At 52.4% G+C, this 22,500-nt stretch overlaps 1 protein-coding gene across 1 annotated transcript in view; it reads right to left on the reverse strand.

The window, feature by feature from the left end:
- Positions 1-22,500, reverse strand: part of LOC121303945 (Down syndrome cell adhesion molecule-like protein 1 homolog) — a 151,542-nt gene that overhangs the window by 57,809 nt on the left and 71,233 nt on the right. The window contains exons 4-7 of the mRNA XM_041234845.1: positions 7,706-7,852; positions 3,410-3,688; positions 1,179-1,454; positions 216-512 (exon numbers count right to left, since the gene is read on the reverse strand). Coding sequence (XP_041090779.1) covers positions 216-512; positions 1,179-1,454; positions 3,410-3,688; positions 7,706-7,852 — 999 coding nt within the window. The remainder of the gene's footprint in view (positions 1-215; positions 513-1,178; positions 1,455-3,409; positions 3,689-7,705; positions 7,853-22,500) is intronic.

Below are 22,500 nucleotides of genomic sequence, written 5' to 3' on the forward strand. Positions count from 1 at the left end.
CAGACAGAGACAGAGAGACAGACACAAAGAGAGACAGACAGACAGACAGACAGACAGACAGACAGACAGACAGACAGAAAGAGAGAGAGAGAGAGAGACAGACAGACAGACAGACAGTCAGAGAGACAGACAGACAGAGAGAGTGACAGCAGCAATGCTAATGAAGGAGGTGATGATAGTTATTCCTATTGTGAGATTGAAAAGTAGACAGGCACCTCTTACGTTTATTCGCGCTTGGTACTCGGCGCTACCGGCGGAGTTGCGTGCGGTGCAGCGGTACACCCCCCCGTCGCGGATCTGCGGGCTCGTCACGTTCATGTGGCTCACCGTGCTGCCGTCCGACATGGCGTACTGGTTCGTTCGATGGGTACCGTCGCGGGCGATGGGCTCGTCGTCCAGGGTCCAGCTCAGGGAGGGAGGAGGAGCCGCCTTCGCCGAGCACATCAAGGAGAACTGCTCCCCGGGGTTCACCACACGCTCGCTGAACGAGGAGACGATGCGTGGGGTCCCGTCTGAGAGAGAGGGGGGGGCTAGGGGTCAGGCTGAGATGTGAAGAAAATATACCCTCCATTTCATGAGAGGGCTCTCTGTCCCCTCCTCTCCTCTCCCCTCTCCTCTCACCCTCCAGCAGTATCATAGAGAAGTCCGGTGCAGTCTGACTCCTTCCCTCCTCTCCTCCCCTCCTCTCCTCCTCCTCCCCTCCTCTCCTCCCCTCCTCCCCTCCCCTCTCCTCTCCCTGTTCTCTCACCCTGCAGCAGTATCACAGAGAAGTCCTGCGCAGTCTGACTCATTCCCTCCTCTCCTCCCCTCTCCTCTACCCTCTCTTCTCACCCTCCAGCAGTATCACAGAGAAGTCATGCGCAGTCTGACTCATACCCTCCTCTCCTCCCCTCCTCTCCTCCCCTTCTCCCCTCCTCTCCCCCCTCCTCCTCTCCTCTCCCTCCCCTCTCTCTCCTCCCCTCCTCTCTCCCCTCTCCCTCTCTCCCCTCCCTCTCCCCTCACAGAGAAGTCATGCGCAGTCTGACTCATACCCTCCTCTCCTCCCCTCCTCTCCTCCCCTCCTCCCCTCCCTCTCCTCTCCTCTCTCCTCTCACCCTCCAGCAGTATCACAGAGAAGTCCTGCGCAGTCTGACTCCTTCCCTCCTCTCCTCCCCTCCTCTCCTCCCCTCTCCTCTCACCCTCCAGCAGTATCACAGAGAAGTCCTGTGCAGTCTGGCTCTTGCGGGTAGCGAAGCACTGGTAAGCGCCCGAGTGACTCTTCTGTGCGGCGGTGATGAGCAGGGTCTCGTTGTTGATGCCTCGGATGGAGATGTAGTCGTCGGGGCTCACCAGCTCCGTGTTGCGGTACCAGCGGATTGTGAACTCGGGGGACCCCTGCACAGCGCACGACAGGATCACTGTGCTGCCAATCCCTGTCTTCAACTTCTTAGGGGTCAGGGTCACCCGCAAAGGGTCTGCTCAAGAGACAGAGACAGAGACAGACTGAAACACAGAGTTACACAGAGGCCAAGACACTGCAGAGATACAGAGACAGAGACAGACTGAGACACAGAGTTACACAGAGGCCAAGACACTGCAGAGATACAGAGACAGAGACAGACTGAGACACAGAGTTACACAGAGGCCAAGACACTGCAGAGATACAGAGACAGAGACAGACTGAGACACAGAGTTACACAGAGGCCAAGACACTGCAGAGATACAGAGACAGAGACAGACTGAGACACAGAGTTACACAGAGGCCAAGACACTGCAGAGATACAGAGACAGAGACAGACTGAGACACAGAGTTACACAGAGGCCAAGACACTGCAGAGATACAGAGACAGAGACAGACTGAGACACAGAGTTACACAGAGGCCAAGACACTGCAGAGATACAGAGACAGAGACAGACTGAGACACAGAGTTACACAGAGGCCAAGACACTGCAGAGATACAGAGACAGAGACAGACTGAGACACAGAGTTACCAGAGGCCAAGACACTGCAGAGATACAGAGACAGAGACAGACTGAGACACAGAGTTACACAGAGGCCAAGACACTGCAGAGATACAGAGACAGAGACAGACTGAGACACAGAGTTTCTCACAGAGAGTGGTGTGTGTTGTGTATTGCAGTGCTGACCTGACACAGAGTTACACAGAGGCCAAGTGTAGAGCAGTGCTGTCCTGTGTTGTGTATGGCAGTGCTGTTGTGTGTTGTGTATTGCAGTGCTGTCCTGTGTTATGTATGGCAGTGCTGTCCTGTGTAGTGTATGGCAGTATGGCAGTGCTGTCCTGTGTTGTGTATTGCAGTGCTGTCCTGTGTAGTGTATGGCAGTGCTGTCCTGTGTTGTGTATGGCAGTGCTGGTGTGTGTTGTGTATTGCAGTGCTGTCCTGTGTTGTGTATTGCAGTGCTGTCCTGTGTTGTGTATGGCAGTGCTGTCCTGTGTTGTGTAGTGCTGTCCTGTGTTGTGTATGGCAGTGCTGTCCTGTGTTGTGTATTGCAGTGCTGTCCTGTGTTGTGTATTGCAGTGCTGTCCTGTGTTGTGTATGGCAGTGCTGTCCTGTGTTGTGTATTGCAGTGCTGTCCTGTGTTGTGTATTGCAGTGCTGTCCTGTGTACTGTATGGCAGTGCGCCTGTCTCTCTCACTGATCAGTGTGTTGCCAGGCTGTGCTGCCTGACTCCGCTCCTCTGCTGTGTGTGGAAATGTCACTGAGCAATAAAGCAGCTGGAGTCCCAGGCCTCCTCATCAGGCTAGTGTCCCCGTCCCTCCCTCAAATGTCAGAGCGCGTCTCCTTGAGACAGGCAGACATGTCCGGGAGGCTGCCCCCCCCCCCCCCCCCCCCCCTCTCTCTCTCTTTCTCTCTCCTTCCTCTCTCTCTTGTCTCAGCCTGCCTATGTATCTCAGTCTGTGACAGGGCCTGTCAGTAACAGGGAGAGCTCAGTTTCACTCACTTTCTCTCAGTTCCTCTTCTCAGACAGCCCTGGCTCTCTTCTTCTCCCGCTCTGCCCCTCTCTCCCTCTGCGCAGGCTGCTTCTCTCTGCTGCTGATGCCACTTCCCTAAACCACTCTATCCACTCTGCTAGTTCCTGGCTCAGTTGACACGGGATATCGACACTGGACACCCTGACTTCTTACTGTGTTTGTACTTGCATGGGGGTGCATGTGTGTGTGTGTGTGTGTGTGTGTGTGTGTGTGTGTGTGTGTGTGTGTGTTGCATATATGGGTCTTTTGCAAGTTTCTGTTTTTTTCCACCCCAGAAAGTCAGATTTCTCAGCCCATGGCAGTGTGGGGTGTCTCCCTGCCTCTGTCACTGACTCAGTTTCTTTCAGTATTCCTAATTCATGTTTGTAACGCTGGAAATAAATGAGTGAACGAGCAAACGAACAGACGAGCGAGTGAGCGAACCCAGGTTGTCGTACCGATCACATTGAGGTGCCCTGTGACCTCCGCTGACCCGAAGGTGTTGGTGACCTCACAGATGTAGTGTCCGCTGTCCTCCAGCCGCAGGTCGCTGATGGTCAGCCCGGTCAGTCTCTTGGTGCGCCGGCTGTCGGCAGGCAGGGGGCGCCCATCCTTCAGCCAGCGGATTGCAGGGTTGGGGTAACCCGAGGCAATGCAGGCCAACTCCACGCTGTGCCCCGCTCCCATCTCACGAGACTGGAAACTGTCCAGGATAGCAGGGGTGGATTCTGTGGGGTCTGAGGAGACACAGAGAGAGAGAGAGAGAGAGAGAGAGAGAGAGAGAGAGAGAGAGAGAGAGAGAGAGAGAGAGAGAGAGAGAGAGAGAGAGAGAGAGAGAGAGAGGGGGAGTGAGAGAGGGAGTGAGAGAGGTTGGATACAGCAGTGCTGAAAGACAGTCATGCTCCTGTCTTTGAGTATGTGCTTTTCATTCTCAATCTCCAGTGTCAGAGGAGACCCTAAATACAACAACACAGTGAGCAGATACACCGCCCAACAGCCTGCCTGCCTGCCTGCCTGCCTCCCTCCCTCCCTGTCTGCCTGCCTGCCTCCCTCCCTCCCTGTCTGCCTGCCTGCCTGCCTGCCTGCCTGCCTGCCTCCCTGCCTCCCTCCCTGCCTGTCTGCCTGCCTCCCTCCCTCCCTCCCTCCCTGCCTGCCTGCCTCCCTGCCTCCCTGCCTCCCTCCCTCCCTCCCTGTCTGCCTGCCTGCCTGCCTCCCTCCCTCCCTGTCTGTCTGCCTGCCTGCCTCCCTCCCTCCCTGCCTGCCTGCCTCCCTGCCTCCCTCCCTCCCTCCCTGTCTATCTGTCTGTCTGTCTGTGTGCCTGTCTGCCTGTCTGTCAGTCCGGGGGGAGGCAGTGAGAGAGAATGAGTGGAGCAGGCAGTTGAGGTATGGAGCGAGTGAGAGAGGGAGTGAGTAAGGGTGTGAGGAAGGGAGCGAGGCAGTGTGAGGAAGGAACTGAGTGAGGAAGAGATAGGGAGGGAGAGAGTAAGAGAGAGCAAGGAAGGAAGGGACTGAGAGTGACAGTGGGGCTGTGCAGTGCACTTAATGAAGGCAGCTTTTCTGTCCAGGTTGCTCTGATTTGATTTCCATTAAGAGCCGAGCGACTCTGGGATTGCAATTTAATTAAACAGCGGGCAGGTGGTGAGGTTACTGCAGGACAGCGCCGGGTCTAATGCTGCTTATTTATTCATTCATTCATTTACAAGATTAAACACCTTCCCTGGGTCACCGCTGCCCCCAGTCAGGTGAGGGCCATTAGAGAGAGAAACTGGAAACAGCCTGGTAACGAGCCTGGGTAACAGATCAGTGACAACTCCCTTCTCCTGTCCCAGCTCAGTGAGAACTCCCTTCTCCTGTCCCAGCTCAGTGACAACTCCCTTCTCCTGTCCCAGCTCAGTGACAACTCCCTTCTCCTGTCCCAGCTCAGTGACAACTCCCTTCTCCTGTCCCAGCTCAGTGACAACTCCCTTCTCCTGTCCCAGCTCAGTCACAACTCCCTTCTCCTGTCCCAGCTCAGTGACAACTCCCTTCTCCTGTCCCAGCTCAGTGACAACTCCCTTCTCCTGTCCCAGCTCAGTGACAACTCCCTTCTCCTGTCCCAGCTCAGTGACAACTCCCTTCTCCTGTCCCAGCTCAGTCACAACTCCCTTCTCCTGTCCCAGCTCAGTCACAACTCCCTTCTCCTGTCCCAGCTCAGTCACAACTCCCTTCCCCTGTCCCAGCTCAGTGACAAATCCCTTCTCCTGTCCCAGCTCAGTGACAACTCCCTTCTCCTGTCCCAGCTCAGTGACAACTCCCTTCTCCTGTCCCAGCTCAGTCACAACTCCCTTCTCCTGTCCCAGCTCAGTCACAACTCCCTTCTCCTGTCCCAGCTCAGTCACAACTCCCTTCTCCTGTCCCAGCTCAGTCACAACTCCCTTCTCCTGTCCCAGCTCAGTGACGACTCCCTTCTCCTGTCCCAGCTCAGTGACGACTCCCTTCTCCTGTCCCAGCTCAGTGACGACTCCCTTCTCCTGTCCCAGCTCAGTGACAACTCCCTTCTCCTGTCCCAGCTCAGTGACAACTCCCTTCTCCTGTCCCAGCTCAGTGACAACTCCCTTCTCCTGTCCCAGCTCAGTGACAACTCCCTTCTCCTGTCCCAGCTCAGTGACAACTCCCAGCTCAGTGACTCCCTTCTCCTGTCCCAGCTCAGTGACGACTCCATTCTCCTGTCCCAGCTCAGTGACAACTCCCTTCTCCTGTCCCAGCTCAGTGACAACTCCCTTCTCCTGTCCCAGCTCAGTGACAATCTCTCCCTTCTCTCAGTGTCCACAGCAGAACATGGTTTAAATTAAAACAAAACTGAACCCAAATCAATCATTCTGCCAAACCATTTGCTTACAATGGACTTTCGTGTTCTCAGTCTTGTGTTTCTTGACAGACAGACAGGCTGCTGAGTTCTGCTACTGTTTGTGAAGTGTGTGTTTCAATTTCAAGTCAAATTTAATGGCTTGCCCTCTGCCCAGGTTAATGGTATATTCCACCTCCCCCTGTCCACTCCATCTATGCCTCTATGGCTGTACCATGTATGGGTAATAGCGGTTAAGGGGGTGTGTGTGTGTGAAAATTTCCTTTTTCAATCATTCTGCCAAACCATTTGCTTACAATGGACTTTCAGTGACACACACACACTGATAAACACTCACAGTATATTCCACCTCCCCCTGTCCACTCCATCTATGCCTCTATGGCTGTACCATGAAGACAGGCTGCTGATTCACACTCACAGAGACACACACACACTGATTCACAGTCACAGATGGACACTCTGCACACACTGGTATATTCCACACTCACCCTGACACACACACATCTGATGCACTCTCACAGAGACTGTACACACTGATACACACTCACAGACACACACACACACTGATACACACTCACAGAGACACACACACACTGATACACACTCACAGAGACACACACACACTGATACACACTCACAGAGACACACACACACTGATACACACTCACAGAGACACACACACACTGATACACACTCACAGAGACACACACACACTGATACACACTCACAGAGACACACACACACTGATACACACTCACAGAGACACAGACACACTGATACACACTCACAGAGACACACACACACTGATACACACTCACAGAGACACACACACACTGATACACACACACACAGACACACACACACTGATACACACTCACAGAGACACACACACACTGATACACACTCACAGAGACACAGACACACTGATACACACTCACAGAGACACACACACACTGATACACACTCACAGAGACACACACACACTGATACACACTCACAGAGACACACACACACTGATACACACACAGAGACACACACACACACACACAGACACACACACACAGAGACACACACACACACTGATACACACTCACAGAGACACACACACACTGATACACACTCACAGAGAGAGACACACACACACTGATACACACTCACAGAGACACACACACACATACACACACAGTCACATAGACACACACACACAGGCCACACTCATGTGTGAGTGTCTCTCTCTGTGATGACACTCACATTGTGACACATGTATGTGTGGTACACTCTCACTGTAGAGTGTGACTAACCACTCTCTGTACACACTATGTGTACTGAGACCACACTGTGAGGCACTCCTTGTGAAGAGTACACACCTGAACACTGACACACAACAGAGACACAAACACACACAGAGACACGCACACACACACACCAGAGAGAGACACATATGCACTGACACACACTCACACAGAGACACACACCGACACTGACACACACTCACACAGCTTGGCGTTTTACAGCTTCACTTCATCAGGGTGGATTAATTTGACTGGAAATGGGCAGCCGGGTTGTAATGACACTAATCGCATCATGTTTATGAATTGTTGATTGTCTCAAATTGATTGATGATGTCAATGGCCTGAAGAAACGAATCGCACTGCCAAATCTGAGAGGGAAAGAGAACTAGTATGGGATACTAGAGGGAGAGGGAGAGTGATGGAAGGGTACTCTGTTAGAGATGGAGAGAGAGGGGGAGGGATGGGGGAGGGGGAAGGAGAGGGAGAGGAAGGGGGAGGGGAATGAGGGATGGAGGGACCTTCCCCCTCCCTCCCTTACCTCTGGAGAGATGGAGGGACAGGGAGAGGGGGGGTGGGATGGGGTGGAGAGGGGGGTGTAGAGATTGTGTTTCTCTTACCCAGCACTGAGAGGCGTGCTCCATTGCTCTGCCGTGTCTCTCCGCTGTACTTGTGCTTGGTGATGCAGCGGTATGTGGACAGTGCATCCTCCTTCTGCACTTCTGATATGTACAGAGCTCCGTACGAAGTAATAAAAAACCTACTGCCTGCAAGACACAGGAGAGAGAGAGAGAGAGAAGGGGAGTCAGGCTTCATTCACAGAGCAGGCACTTCAACCCCAGCTGAACCATCCACAGGCACACCAGCACAGAGCAGCCCTGCTGAGCTCGCCTCTGCAGCAAACAACGCCACACTTGTTCCATGCACTGGAAAGAAAAAACAGACCACGGTTTACCCGGGCAGCGCTCGAGAAGGGAGGTTTCATCACAGTTACATTTGCGATTCTCTGGGTATAACAGATTCCGATACACTCAGTACTGAGTGAGGAGAGCTGCATTCTTTATGACTGCTTGTGAAAGAAGCACAGGCGCTGTGTTGCTCCTGTGAGGGTCTGGACTCTCAGAAGGCTCCTGGTCACTCCATTTAGCAGTTTCATAACTACCATCTGGTTCTGTATAGCAGCCTAGCACACCAGTCATTGGGTCCCCACTGCCTCTGCAGAAGCCTCGGTATTACAAGAGAGAGAGACCGGCAATCATCCCACGAGGCTGCAGGCAGGGAAGTGGAAACATCTGCCTGCAGTGACAGGTCAACATCTGGACTGTGATGAACTTTAAACAGAGTGGGTGGAGTGTTTTTCTCTCACCCAGCACTGAGGTGTACTCTGTTAGAGATGAAGGAGAGGGGGGGAGGAGAGAGAGTGTTTTTCTCTTACCCAGCACTGAGGTGTACTCTGTTAGAGATGAAGGGAGAGGGAGAGGGAGAGGGGGGGGGGGAGAGTTTTTTTTCTCCCCCTCTCACCTACTGAGGTCCTCTGAAGGGGGGGAGGAGAGGGGGGGGGGGGGGGGGGGAGTGTTTTTCTCTCACCCAGCACTGAGGTGTACTCTGTTAGAGATGAAGGAGAGGGAGAGGGAGAGGGGGGGGGGGGGGGGGGGGGGGGGGGGAGTGTTTTTCTCTCACCCAGCACTGAGGTGTACTCTGTTAGAGATGAAGGGAGAGGAGAGGGGAGGGGGGGGGGGGGGGGGGGGGAGAGGGGGGGGGGGGGGGGGGGAGGGGAGGGGGGGGGGGGGGGGGAGGGGGAGAGGGAGGGGGGGGGGGGGGGGGGGGGGGGGGAGAGTGTTTTTCTCTCACCCAGCACTGAGGTGTACTCTGTTAGAGATGAAGGGAGAGGGAGAGGGAGGGGGGGGGGGGGGGGAGTGTTTTTCTCTCACCCAGCACTGAGGTGTACTCTGTTAGAGATGAAGGGAGAGGTAGAGGGAGAGGGGGAGGGGGGGAGAGGAGGGAGAGATTTATTGGGAGAGGTCGTGAAGAGGGGATGGAGACAATCTCTACTTTGTTTTTTTCCCCTCTCCCTCCCCCCCTTGCGGTGTACTCTCTCAAAGAAAGAGAAGTGGTCGTGACTCCCATGGGGTGAGGGGGAGGGGGGGGAGGGGAGGGGGGGGGAGGGGGAGGGGGAGAAACCAGGCAAAAACTCTCACCCAGCACTGAGGTGTACTCTGTTAGAGATGAAGGGAGAGGGAGAGGGAGAGGGGGAGGGGGGGGGGAGGGGGAGAGTGTTTTTCTCTCACCCAGCACTGAGGATGTACTCTGTTAGAGATGAGGGAGAGGGAGAGGGAGAGGGGGAGGGGGGGAGGGGGGAGAGTTTTTCTCTCACCCAGCACTGAGGTGTACTCTGTTAGAGATGAAGGGAGAGGTAGAGGGAGAGGGGGAGGGGAGGAGGGGGGGGGGGGGGGGGAGTGTTTTTCTCTCACCCAGCACTGAGGTGTACTCTGTTAGAGAGAGAGGGAGAGGGGAGAGGGGGGGGGGGAGGGAGGGGGGGAGAGCAGGAGTGGGAGAGTTTGGTGACTTTACCCTGAGAACATCCACTCACTTGGGAGGGGAGAGGGGGAGGGGAGGGGGGGGGGGGGGCCCAGCACTGAGGTGTACTCTGTTAGAGATGAAGGGAGAGGTAGAGGGAGAGGGGGAGGGGGGGGGGGGGAGAGTGTTTTTCTCTCACCCAGCACTGAGGTGTACTCTGTTAGAGATGAAGGAGAGGGAGAGGGGGAGGGGGGGGGGGAGAGGGGGGGAGTGTTTTTCTCTCACCCAGCACTGAGAGATGTACTCTGTTAGAGATGAAGAGAGGGGGGGAGGGAGAGGGGGGAGGTTTTTCTCTTACCCAGCACTGAGGTGTACTCTGTTAGAGATGAAGGAGAGGGAGAGGGAGAGGGAGAGGGGAGGAGGGGGGGGGGGACTGAGGTGTACTCTGTTAGAGATGAAGGAGAGGGAGAGGTAGAGGGAGAGGGGGAGGGGGGGGGAGTGTTTTTCTCTTACCCAGCACTGAGAGGCGTACTCTGTTATCTTGGAAGTGAATCAGGGCAGAGTCCTGAGCACATGAAGCACAGTACAGCACCTGTGCAGCTCACTGTCAACATGACCAGACCCTCAATTAACAAAGCGCTGAATTACAGAACTGCTACAAACACTAACCCAGACCTGACCGCAGCTCAGGTGCTTGCACGCTGTTTCCTATTGGTTTGTTCCGAATTATAATCAGTGTTTTGGAATTCTTTTCAATTGCAAAGATCTGAAGGAATCCCGCCCATAGACGCCCTTGTCGGCCCCTGGCTGGATCGGTCTGATTTCTCTGCTTGTTTGTGGAGCTGCTGCTCTCCTCATTCCAGTCCATGGAGCCTGCCCTGAAGGCACCTCAAAGAGTAATGAAGTACAGTGAAAGCATGGCAGAGCATTTCAACACAGTTTAGGAACGAGAAAAGGCCATTCGCCCATCAAGGCTCATCCCTTGTTAGCGCACCATTCTCCTCCACTGAAAGGATCTCATGTAGACCTGCTAAAGCCAGGTTTAAAACACTGTCTGATATTTCCACTTGAGAGAAATTAGTCCACTTTCTCTCTCTTTCTCTCTCTGTCTCTCTCTTTCTCTCTTTCTTGCTCTCTTTCTCTCTCTCTCTCTTGCTCTTTCTCTCTCTCTCTCTCTCTCTCTCTTTCTCTCTTGCCCTGTGTTTGCTTGAATTGCCGTGGACAGGCTGGTTTGAAGCAGTGATGTGCTGTCAGCAGTGCCGTGTTAATCCTCTGGGGGCGCCATGCTGCACTCATGCAATTCTGCATGTGAGATGGGAATAGGATTCTGTGCAGGAGAGGGGGAGAGGGTGGGGAGGGGAGAGTGTGAACACAGGGCTCATAACAAACAGACACTCAACACACACAGGGCTGTGCATTGTTTGTGTATTGGACCCCTGGGGCCTGAGAGATGACAATCGATAAGCCTCACAAAGAGGGCAGCTTTCTCTCTCTCTCTCTCTCTCTCTCTCTCTCTCTCGCTCTCTCCCTCCCGCTGGTATAGATTTGTTAAGCCTTCTGTTATGTTTCAGGTCTATTTGACCCAACACTGGTTTCCGTTGACCTAAATGTTACTCCCCCACTTTGAGACGTTTATTTGTTTTACAGCTGGATCTTGTACACAAACATCATACCTCTGCTCAATAAGATCCAAAGTATTTATCCATGTAGCTTTGCACGTTATTATTATTATTATTATTATTATTATTATTATTATCAGTAGTAGTAGTATTAGCACTGAGACTGGAAAGGGCTGCTCTTGTCTGCAGAGATGTTCAGAAACAAGGTTTATACACGTCTCTATAAAGCAGAGGTTAGCAGAGGCTCATTTTCTCTACAAAGAGGTTCAAACATAAGCAACTCCAAGTGGTTATCAGACACATTTCTCAGAGCTGGAGAGAGACAGTGAAGTGGAAGAGGACGTGTCAGAAGCTGCAGACAGCAACGACGCTGCTCCGGACTCCCAGGAATCATCCACTGATGAGTTTGAAGATGCCCGCGCTGAATCTGCCGTGGTTTCTCACTCAACCTCAAAGGGCAGAGGTGGAGAATCAAACTCTCCCCTCCAGCCCGTTGCTTCTAATGTGGATGGAACAGGCAAGTGAAAAGAGGGCGAGAAACACGGGCAGCATCGCACGCGTGAATCAGGCAGGCTGGATCGCACCAGCACTGGATCTGTTCATAGCACCAGCACTGGATCTGTTCATAGCACCAGCACTGGATCTGTTCATAACACCAGCACTGGATCTGTTCATAGCACCAGCACTGGATCTGTTCATAGCACCAGCACTGGAAAATATAATAGCAGAAATGACTAGCTTCTTCTTCCTCCATTCTAATCCCCTCCCTCCTCTCTCGCTCTCCTTCCCTTCCTCTCTGACACTACTCACGCAATACAAACAACACAGCCACTTTCTCATTCACTACTCTGTAACAAAAAAACAGGGGGAAGACTCGATCCCCTCCCTCCTCTCTCGCTCTCCTTCCCTTCCTCTCTGACACTACTCACGGTTCACTCTGTAACAAAAAAACAGGGGGAAGACTCGGGTTCAAATAAATGAAATGAGAGACAGAGAGAGAGAGCGAGAGAGAGACAGAGAGAGAGAGGAGGGGAAGGGAGGCAAGATCCATGAATATAATCCTATTAGTAGACAATATCTTATCACACTCATTACTGATCACTACTAGAGAGCGAGAGAGGAGAGAGAGAAGAGGGTTCAAATAAATGAAAGAGAGAGAGAGAGAGAGAGAGAGAGAGAGAGAGAGAGAGAGAGAGAGGGAGAGATCCATGAGAGAGAGAGAGAGAGAGAGAGAGAGAGAGAGAGAGAGAGAGAGAGAGAGAGAGAGAGAGAGAGAGGAGGGGAGGGATGCACGTCAGTAATCGCAATCCATCCTCAGATTATACAAATAATCCTCTTAGTAGACAAATATCTCCTTAAAATCTAAAAAGAGAGAGAGAGAGAGAGAGAGAGAGAGAGAGAGAGAGAGAGAGAGAGAGAGAGAGAGAGGTTGAGAGAGCGATACAGAGAGTTTTGGGAAGGAGAGAGAGGAGGGAGTGCTCAGAGACTCTGTTTACAATGCAACAGCGATCAGAGCCACATGCATTATTAATACGAGTCACATTGTCTGTTACGCAGCTACAAAGACTTCAGAGAGATTTAGAAAGAACTGCGGCTTGGAGTGTGGAATGGGAAGCACACAGCTGCTAATACTAACCAGGGCTTGCAAACCCATCTCTCACCTCGTATCAGCTACTAACATTAGAACCGGCCTCCTTTCTATTGTGCTCAGAACCGCGTGGCTCTTTACACGCTAACTCAGGATGCACAAACATTTCAAACACACCGCGGAGAGGAACCGCTCAGCCCCAGTGCCTGTGTAGCTCATGCTAGACCGCCAGACTGAGCTTGACCTACAACACAACAGGAAATGACGCGGTGCCAGGAAACAGCAGCGGCTTTGAGATGTCTGCATATTCTGCAACACAAGAAAAGGGATCCCAGTGATGACAGAAGAAGCTTAAATGTTTATCTGCTGAAGAAAGTATGATCCCAGTTTTAAACAAACTGTTCAACCAGAGTGCACGTGTTAATCTCTGCCTCTCTCTCCTGGTCTCCCTGCCTCAGTGCCTCTCTCTGCCTCTCTCTCCTGGTCTCCCTGCCTCAGTGCCTCTCTCTGTCTCTGGATCCTGGTCTCCCTGCCTCAGTGCCTCTCTCTGTCTCTCTCTCCTGGTCTCCTTGCCTCAGTGCCTCTCTCTGTCTCTGGATCCTGGTCTCCCTGCCTCAGTGCCTCTCTCTGTCTCTGGATCCTGGTCTCCCTGCCTCAGTGCCTCTCTCTGTCTCTGGATCCTGGTCTCCCTGCCTCAGTGCCTCTCTCTCTCTCTCTCTGTCTAATACGAATATCTGAGCCTCTCCTTCACAGTGCAATGACAAAATAAAACAGAAAAACGAGACCAATAAACAAAAGAAAAAAAAAAAGAAGTAGGAGTCTGTATCTGAATCAGATATTCAGAATCGTTTGCATAATGCAGCAAAAACTGCAAATCTGGAAGCAAAGGAAATTTCTCAAGAGACAGAGCTCCCTGCCTCCCTGCTCCGGCATCTCTCTGAATCAAGAGAGAGAGAGAGAGAGAGAGAGAGAGAGAGAGAGAGAGAGAGAGAGAGAGAGAGAGAGAGAGAGAGAGAGAGAGAGCTGCACACACATAAAGACACACATTTACACACACACACATGCACACAGCGAAAAGTACAGAATGACTATGCAAATGAATTCTCAGTTCTAAGTGCCTCAGCAGTTTACAGTGCACAGCGCCCCAGGTACTCCACACAGGATAATAATTATTCATGGGACAGCGAGGACTCATTCCGCGGGCCAGCCCCCCTCCATGTTAATTATTGATGGGCTCGGCTCGGGGGCATGGCAGCTCAGCAGTTAGAGCGCCCGACTCACAGCACTGCCTCCTGCTTCCCCTACAAGAGAGCACACACACCGAACCAGCGAGCACGCACACCAGTGTGAGTGAGAGTGTGAGTGCACGCTTGTGTGGGTTTGATTGAGTGCAAAATGACAAACTCATCACAACAGAGCCTCATTTTCTTCTCAGCTGCGCCTCCACAGAAACAGAAAAACAAACAAACACAAAAGGAATTAGTTTCACTGTGGCTGCCCTGTGCACGGTGCACTGAAGAGGCTGTGAACGCGTAAGCGCCGCGCTCTGCAGCACACGCTTTCTGTCGCTGTGTTATTTCCCTACAGGGCTGAGGGCTCTTGCTGGGTGAATATGCACACTGTGTAATTTAGAAGTCATGAGCGCTCAACCTTGGAATTAAGCCCTAAATGATAACACACACTTTAGGAATTACCTAGCCAGCGCAGGTAGGCACAGCTGTCACAACATTGCTGGAGCCGCGCTCGCTGGCTTCTCAGGGGAGGGGAGACTCCTCTGTAGAGGAATGAATTATACCCTGACATGAAGCTCCTCTCAACACTGGAAACAGAGCCCGCACACTTTCACGTTACCCATGAAGCACAGTAACATACCTGGAAATGCTGCATTCAAAAAGAGAGCTACTCTTTGACAAATGTTTTGCTGGACAACAGTTCAATGGTTAAAGAAACAGACTTTTTCTTAAATAACGTGTGACTTCTTCAGTATTTGTAGGAAGCCCCAATATATACAATGATTGTTAATATTATTTTTCTGTATGTTACAATAATAATTATTATTAATATCACAGCCACAGTAGCATGAATCCAGAGACAAAATGAAGACAACTGGAGAGCAAGACTATCAAGAGCTAACTGATACAGCAAACCAGAGAGCCATCGCGCATCAAGAGCTAACTGATACAGCAAACCAGAGAGCCATCGCGCATCAAGAGCTAACTGATACAGCAAACCAGAGAGCCATCGCGCATCAAGAGCTAACTGATACAGCAAACCAGAGAGCCATCGCACATCAAGAGCTAACTGATACAGCAAACCAGAGAGCCATCGCGCATCAAGAGCTAACTGATACAGCAAACCAGAGAGCCATCGCGCATCAAGAGCTAACTGATACAGCAAACCAGAGAGCCATCGCGCATCAAGAGCTAACTGATACAGCAAACCAGAGAGCCATCGCGCATCAAGAGCTAACTGATACAGCAAACCAGAGAGCCATCGCGCATCAAGAGCTAACTGATACAGCAAACCAGAGAGCCATCGCGCATCAAGAGCTAACTGATACAGCAAACCAGAGAGCCATCGCGCATCAAGAGCTAACTGATACAGCAAACCAGAGAGCCATCGCGCATCAAGAGCTAACTGATACAGCAAACCAGAGAGCCATCGCGCATCAAGAGCTAACTGATACACAGCCATCGCGCATCAAGAAACTGATACAGCAAACCAGAGAGCCATCGCGCATCAAGAGCTAACTGATACAGCAAACCAGAGAGCCATCGCGCATCAAGAGCTAACTGATACAGCAAACCAGAGAGCCATCGCGCAAGAGCTAACTGATACAGCAAACCAGAGAGCCATCGCGCATCAAGAGCTAACTGATACAGCAAACCAGAGAGCCATCGCGCATCAAGAGCTAACTGATACAGCAAACCAGAGAGCCATCGCGCATCAAGAGCTAACTGATACAGCAAACCAGAGAGCCATCGCGCATCAAGAGCTAACTGATACAGCAAACCAGAGAGCCATCGCGCATCAAGAGCTAACTGATACAGCAAACCAGAGAGCCATCGCGCATCAAGAGCTAACTGATACAGCAAACCAGAGAGCCATCGCGCATCAAGAGCTAACTGATACAGCAAACCAGAGAGCCATCGCGCATCAAGAGCTAACTGATACAGCAAACCAGAGAGCCATCGCACATCAAGAGCTAACTGATACAGCAAACCAGAGAGCCATCGCGCATCAAGAGCTAACTGATACAGCAAACCAGAGAGCCATCGCACATCAAGAGATAACTGATGCAGCAAACCAAATAAACAGGACAGCCATCGCGCATCAAGTAATTACCTCACAGGTATAATTTCTGATTGAGCTGCATGCAATACATATTACAAGCCGCCCCCACACACATAACTAACACTCTTAAGTTTTGCTTCGACGCTGGCAGGCTTTCCTGATTTGCACTCGAGATGATGTGAGCATCTGTGCAGAGCTCGAGCCATCAACAGAGGCAGGGGACAGACCAGATCACCATGACAACCACGCACACACACTGACGCACGCACTGACACACGCATGCACACACACTGACACACGCACTGACACGTGCACGCACACACACACACACACACTGACACGCACACACACTGACACGCGCACTCACTCACACACTCACACACTGACACGCGCATGCACACACACTGACACACACACTAACACGCGCACACACTGACACACACTGACACTACCAGACCGCTGTCTGTACCTTATTGCCATGGTGGGCAATGCTGTGGTGTGTTACTGATTTTCCTGGGATTTTAATGGGATGCTTGGTTGGGATTGTTCAATGGAAAGCAGCTCCCTGCTCTGTGTGTTTTTTCAATGTGTGTTCTTGTTCTTGATGCTGTTGTAGTTGTAAAGCACTGTACCACTTACTGTCTATCGACCAGTATAACAAGCTGAGCTGCTCCAGACTCTCAGTGTGTTCAACCCCCCCTCATTCTCATACACTGTCTCTGCTGAATTAAACATTTGCTCATTTTTCATTCTTGTTCTGTGCAGTGTAACACGAGGCGGGGCGGCTGTCGGTTTGAAATATTCATCACTCCGATAGCATTACACTGCTTCTCTGTTATTGCAGTGTCTAGTTTTGTTTCAGAAACAGGAGAGGCAGAGGGGTCCTACTTCCTGTTCAGATGCACTGTGTCTCTAAACAGTCTCTCGCACAGTTCAGTGTGGAGCCGCGACGCAGGATTCCTCCCTCTCTCGCCTTCAAACAGGCGTGTAACAAAGTAACACAGCGGCTGGATATCCATATATCTGAATATAACAAACATGAGATATAAAGAGAGAGATATGATTCTTATTACATGCTAAAGTACTTCAGAATTGAGTTTTCAATCACAATCTGTAACTGTTAACAGCACAATTTCTAACCTGTTTAGAGACTGCATATAGACAGCTTATAACAAATTCCTAAACTAAAGCAGGTATCAATAATGCCGCACTCAAAACAGGACTGTCTATTTGCTCTCTTTTACACCAATTTTAAAAACTCTCTCCCCTCAGACTCCCCCCGGCTCTCCCCTCAGTCTCCCCTCCTGCTCTCCCCTCAGCCTCCCGGCTCTGTTCTCTCCTCAGTCTCCCCTCCTGCTCTCCCCTCAGTCTCCCCCTGGCTCTCCCCTCAGTCCCCTCAGTCTCCCCTCCTGCTCTCTCCTCAGTCTCCCCTCCTGCTCTCTCCTCAGCCTCCCAGCCCTGCTCTTCCCTCAGTCTCCCCTCCTGCTCTCTCCTCAGTCTCCCTTCCTGCTCTCCCCTCAGTCTCCCCCTGGCTCTCCCCTCAGTCTCCCCTCCTGCTCTCCCCTCAGCCTCCCAGCCCTGCTCTTCCCTCGGTCTCCTGGTTCAGTAAGTCTCTGGCAGTGTTTCCGAGGAAGCTCCCCTCCCATCACTGTGAGTTCCCTCAGTGCTGACAACGTCATTGCCCTGATGCCAGTTCCCAGACTGATCCAGTCCCAGCGCTGTCACTGATCCTGCTCCCGATTCCAAGGAACGCTCCCCCCTCTCACTCCCTCTCTACCTCTGTCCTCTCACCTCCATCTCGCCCTCTCCCTCCCTCCATCTCAATTCCTCTATTTCTCTTTCTCTCCCTTTCCCACCCTCTCTTTCTTCCTCCCTACCCCTCTCCCCCTCTCTCTCCATCTCCATTCATGATTGATGGGTCTAAATCTATATTCCAAAAGGCTTTTCAAGCTGATGGGAGACAAATTATTCATTTGTCTGAGCAGCTGCTAGCAGTGGCAGCACTAGCCCCGACCCGCCAGCTGCTGCTGCTACACACACATATCTCTCACGTTACTCTTAACATGCAGAATACGAGACAGTAATTAGATGTAGGGAGAGACAGAGAGAGAGAGAGAAAGAGGAGGAGGGAGGGAGAGAGTAAGAGAGCTGACGTTGCTGTGGCAACAAGAAGAGGGTCCATAATTCATAAGTCCCCCCCAACACAGAAACAGGAGGGAGGCACCCGAACACGAAGCTAGATCCCTGGTCCCACTGTAACACCAAATCCAGATTCTGAGAGAGACTGCTTCAGCCTGCGCGTGACAGGGAGGAAGGGAGGAGGGCAGGTAGAGAGAGAGGGGGAAGGGGGGGGGGAAATCAAAGGGACGAGAGAGGTGGAAAAGTCACAAAAAGGTGTGAGGGTGTGAGAGAGAAGGAAGCGTGGGAAAGAGAGGGAGCGAGGGGGGTAGCTGTATGGAGAGTGAGCAGCTCTCTGTGACACACAGAGGGGTCTGTTGCGCGATTCTTGATACGGATGTGTTGATCAGAGTTGTTTTGACACTAAACAAAGTGACACCACTGAGGGGACCTGCAGTGCCTGTGAGAACCTGCCGTACAGGCCCTGGCAATGCAGGAGCGGCCGGTTTCACACGCTCCCACGCAGAAACGCAGCTGCACTCACTCACAGGGGTGGGCGCTCGCATGCAAACGATCAACAAGCACATGAAACCTCAGCGCCGCATTCGAGCTGCGTTTGAAAGGATTCAAGGAGGAGACTATTTATTTATGCCTGTTTCAACTCTGTCGTCCTCTCAGCTCTGCTGTTATGGGCCTGGGCGAAGCTTCAGAGATGCCAAGCGACTCTTCTTCCTCCAAAGCCTGGTCAGTACCTGGATCTCTTTCCTGTGAAACTGAAGCTCAAGCGAAGTCCTGGCTGGCGCTCCAGTGCCAGCAGGACAGCCCTGGCAAAGCAGAGCCACTACTTCAAAACAGGCAGGGGAGTCAACTGCCTCTCTTTGTGCTGCAGTGATGTGACATCGAGGAGGAAACAAATATTCTTTATTCAACAGCAGGACCCCCCCCCCCCCCCCCCCCCCCCCCTCCCCCCCCCCCCCTCCCCAGTGTGTATCTCATTGCTTCCGATCAGCTGTACAGTCACAGCCCCGCTTCACTATGCTGATAAAGAACAAGGCACTCACTCTCTTCACACGTGTACACGAAGGGAAAGGGAGACAAGATTAGCCGCGTTCTCCCCTGAAAAAAAACAGGCCCCGTCACACCACACTTCCACACTGCAACCTTATATAATTATACACTGAAATGATTCTGTAAGGGGGCTGCGAAGACAGAAGATGCAATTCACAAGAACACTGCTGAACATCCCTCAGTAATTACCGGAATCATTTTTGCTTGATGTGGGAGGCTTGCAAACAACAGGGTCACGGAAAGGAGCAGATGCGCTTCACTCTGTGTTTTTATAATGTGCCGAGCACAGTGTTTTGGCTACTCATACAAGTCACTTATTTTAAGAAGCAGCACATTGCATCCATTAGTGCTGTCACTAACAAAACAGCATTCAACAGAAATATTATACACAGACCGGGCAGTGATGGGTACCGCACTGGGGTTAGCTGCTATCTCTTACACAGACTGGGCAGTGATGGGTACCGCACTGGGGTTAGCTGCTATCTCTTACACAGACCGGGCAGTGATGGGTACTGCACTGGGGTTAGCTGCTATCTCTTACACAGACCGGGCAGTGATGGGTACTGCACTGGGGTTAGCTGCTATCTCTTACACAGACCGGGCAGTGATGGGTACTGCACTGGGGTTAGCTGCTATCTCTTACACAGACCGGGCAGTGATGGGTACCGCACTGGGGTTAGCTGCTATCTCTTACACAGACCGGGCAGTGATGGGTACCGCACTGGGGTTAGCTGCTATCTCTTACACAGACTGGGCAGTGATGGGTACCGCACTGGGGTTAGCTGCTATCTCTTACACAGACTGGGCAGTGATGGGTACTGCACTGGGGTTAGCTGCTATCTCTTACACAGACCGGGCAGTGATGGGTACTGCACTGGGGTTAGCTGCTATCTCTTACACAGAGTGCACTGGGGGGCAGACCGGGATGGGTACTGCACTGGGGTTAGCTGCTATCTCTTACACAGACCGGGCAGTGATGGGTACCGCACTGGGGTTAGCTGCTATCTCTTACACAGACCGGGCAGTGATGGGTACTGCACTGGGGTTAGCTGCTATCTCTTACACAGACCGGGCAGTGATGGGTGCACTGGGGTTAGCTGCTATCTCTTACACAGACTGGGCAGTGATGGGTACTGCACTGGGGTTAGCTGCTATCTCTTACACAGACCGGGCAGTGATGGGTGCACTGGGGTTAGCTGCAGACTGGGCAGTGATGGGTACCGCACTGGGGTTAGCTGCTATCTCTTACACAGACCGGGCAGTGATGGGTACTGCACTGGGGTTAGCTGCTATCTCTTACACAGACCGGGCAGTGATGGGTACTGCACTGGGGTTAGCTGCTATCTCTTACACAGACCGGGCAGTGATGGGTACCGCTGGGGTTAGCTGCTATCTCTTACACAGACCGGGCAGTGATGGGTACTGCACTGGGGTTAGCTGCTATCTCTTACACAGACCGGGCAGTGATGGGTACTGCACTGGGGTTAGCTGCTATCTCTTACACAGACCGGGCAGTGATGGGTACTGCACTGGGGTTAGCTGCTATCTCTTACAGAGACTGGGCAGTGATGGGTACTGCACTGGGGTTAGCTGCTATCTCTTACACAGACCGGGCAGTGATGGGTACTGCACTGGGGTTAGCTGCTATCTCTTACACAGACTGGGCAGTGATGGGTACCGCACTGGGGTTAGCTGCTATCTCTTACACAGACTGGGCAGTGATGGGTACCGCACTGGGGTTAGCTGCTATCTCTTACACAGACTGGGCAGTGATGGGTACCGCACTGGGGTTAGCTGCTATCTCTTACACAGACCGGGCAGTGATGGGTACCGCACTGGGGTTAGCTGCTATCTCTTACACAGACCGGGCAGTGATGGGTACTGCACTGGGGTTAGCTGCTATCTCTTACACAGACCGGGCAGTGATGGGTACCGCACTGGGGTTAGCTGCTATCTCTGGGCAGTGTGATATACTAATACAGTCCTAGGGTAAAAACATCTCAGAGTTGTGAACATTTTTAATAAGACACCCTGTTAAATCTTCAGCTAGTATCGTCCATGTCTCTTAGACACAGCAGTACAAACAGGGACAGGAATAGGGATTATCCCAGCATGAGTGGAACTGCATTGCTCAGAGTGCTGCTTGTTTTCATTGACAGGCAGGTCCTCTAATGAGCCGGCACCTGTCAGGCACAGACCGGAGCACAGGAACTGCTGTACTGTGAAGCAACTCGAGAGAAAAACACAACAAAGCACAGGGGCTCGGTCTCCTGATCTCCTCTCCCTCTCCCTCCTCCCCTCCCTCTCTCTGTATCACTCTCCCTCTCTGTCTCTCCAGACAGAGAGGTATAGTGCCCCCCATCCCTCTCGCCCCCTCCCGGGTGGAGGGTAAGGGAGGGGGCAACATTGGATAGGGAAGGGGTCCCTCTCCCCCTATCACCCCCTCCCTATCACCCCCCTCCCTCTCCCCCATCACTCTCTCCCTATCATCACCCCCCTCCCTCTCCCCCCTATCACTCTCTCCCTATCACCCCCCTCCCTCTCCCCCCCTCTCACTCTCTCCCCTAGTGACCCCCCTCCTTTCCCCCTCCCCTCTCTCTCTCCCTCTTTCCCCCTTCCCCCCCTATCACTCTCCCCATAGCTCTCCCCTAGGTCTCCCCCTACTACTAACCCTCTCCCTCTACCCTCCCTCTCCCTCTCACCGTCCCCTCCATCTCCTTCTCCCCCTTCCCTCCCTCTAACCCTCTCCCTACCACCCACCTCACTATCCCCCTCACTCTACCCCTCTACCCTTCCCCTCCTTCTAGTCCTCTCCCCTACCCCTACCTTGCCCCTCCCCTCCCACTCTCCCTCTCCCCATCTCCTTCTCCCTCTACCCCTACCCTAACCCTCCCTTCCCTCTCCCTACCCCGCCACCTTGTTTCCTCTGTTTATCTCTCTCTCTCTCTCTCTCTCTCTCTCTCTCTCTCTCTCTCTCTCTCTCTCTCTCTCTCTCTCATATCTGACCTGGACTGTTTCTCAACCACAAGGGATCCACGGTTTCTTTTTTGCATGTGCGCTGGAAAACAATGAGGATTGGAAACGAATTATTCAGGGAAGTGACAGCACTGCTCTGAATCTCACAAGCCATCCTGCAACCCCATTCCACTGAGCAAAGACATGCAGACAGTGCCTGCCTGCTGCCTGCCTGCTTCATTACAAATACAAGAGA

This window comes from Polyodon spathula, chromosome 36 (genome assembly GCF_017654505.1).
Source record: "Polyodon spathula isolate WHYD16114869_AA chromosome 36, ASM1765450v1, whole genome shotgun sequence".
Lineage (NCBI taxonomy): Eukaryota > Metazoa > Chordata > Actinopteri > Acipenseriformes > Polyodontidae > Polyodon > Polyodon spathula.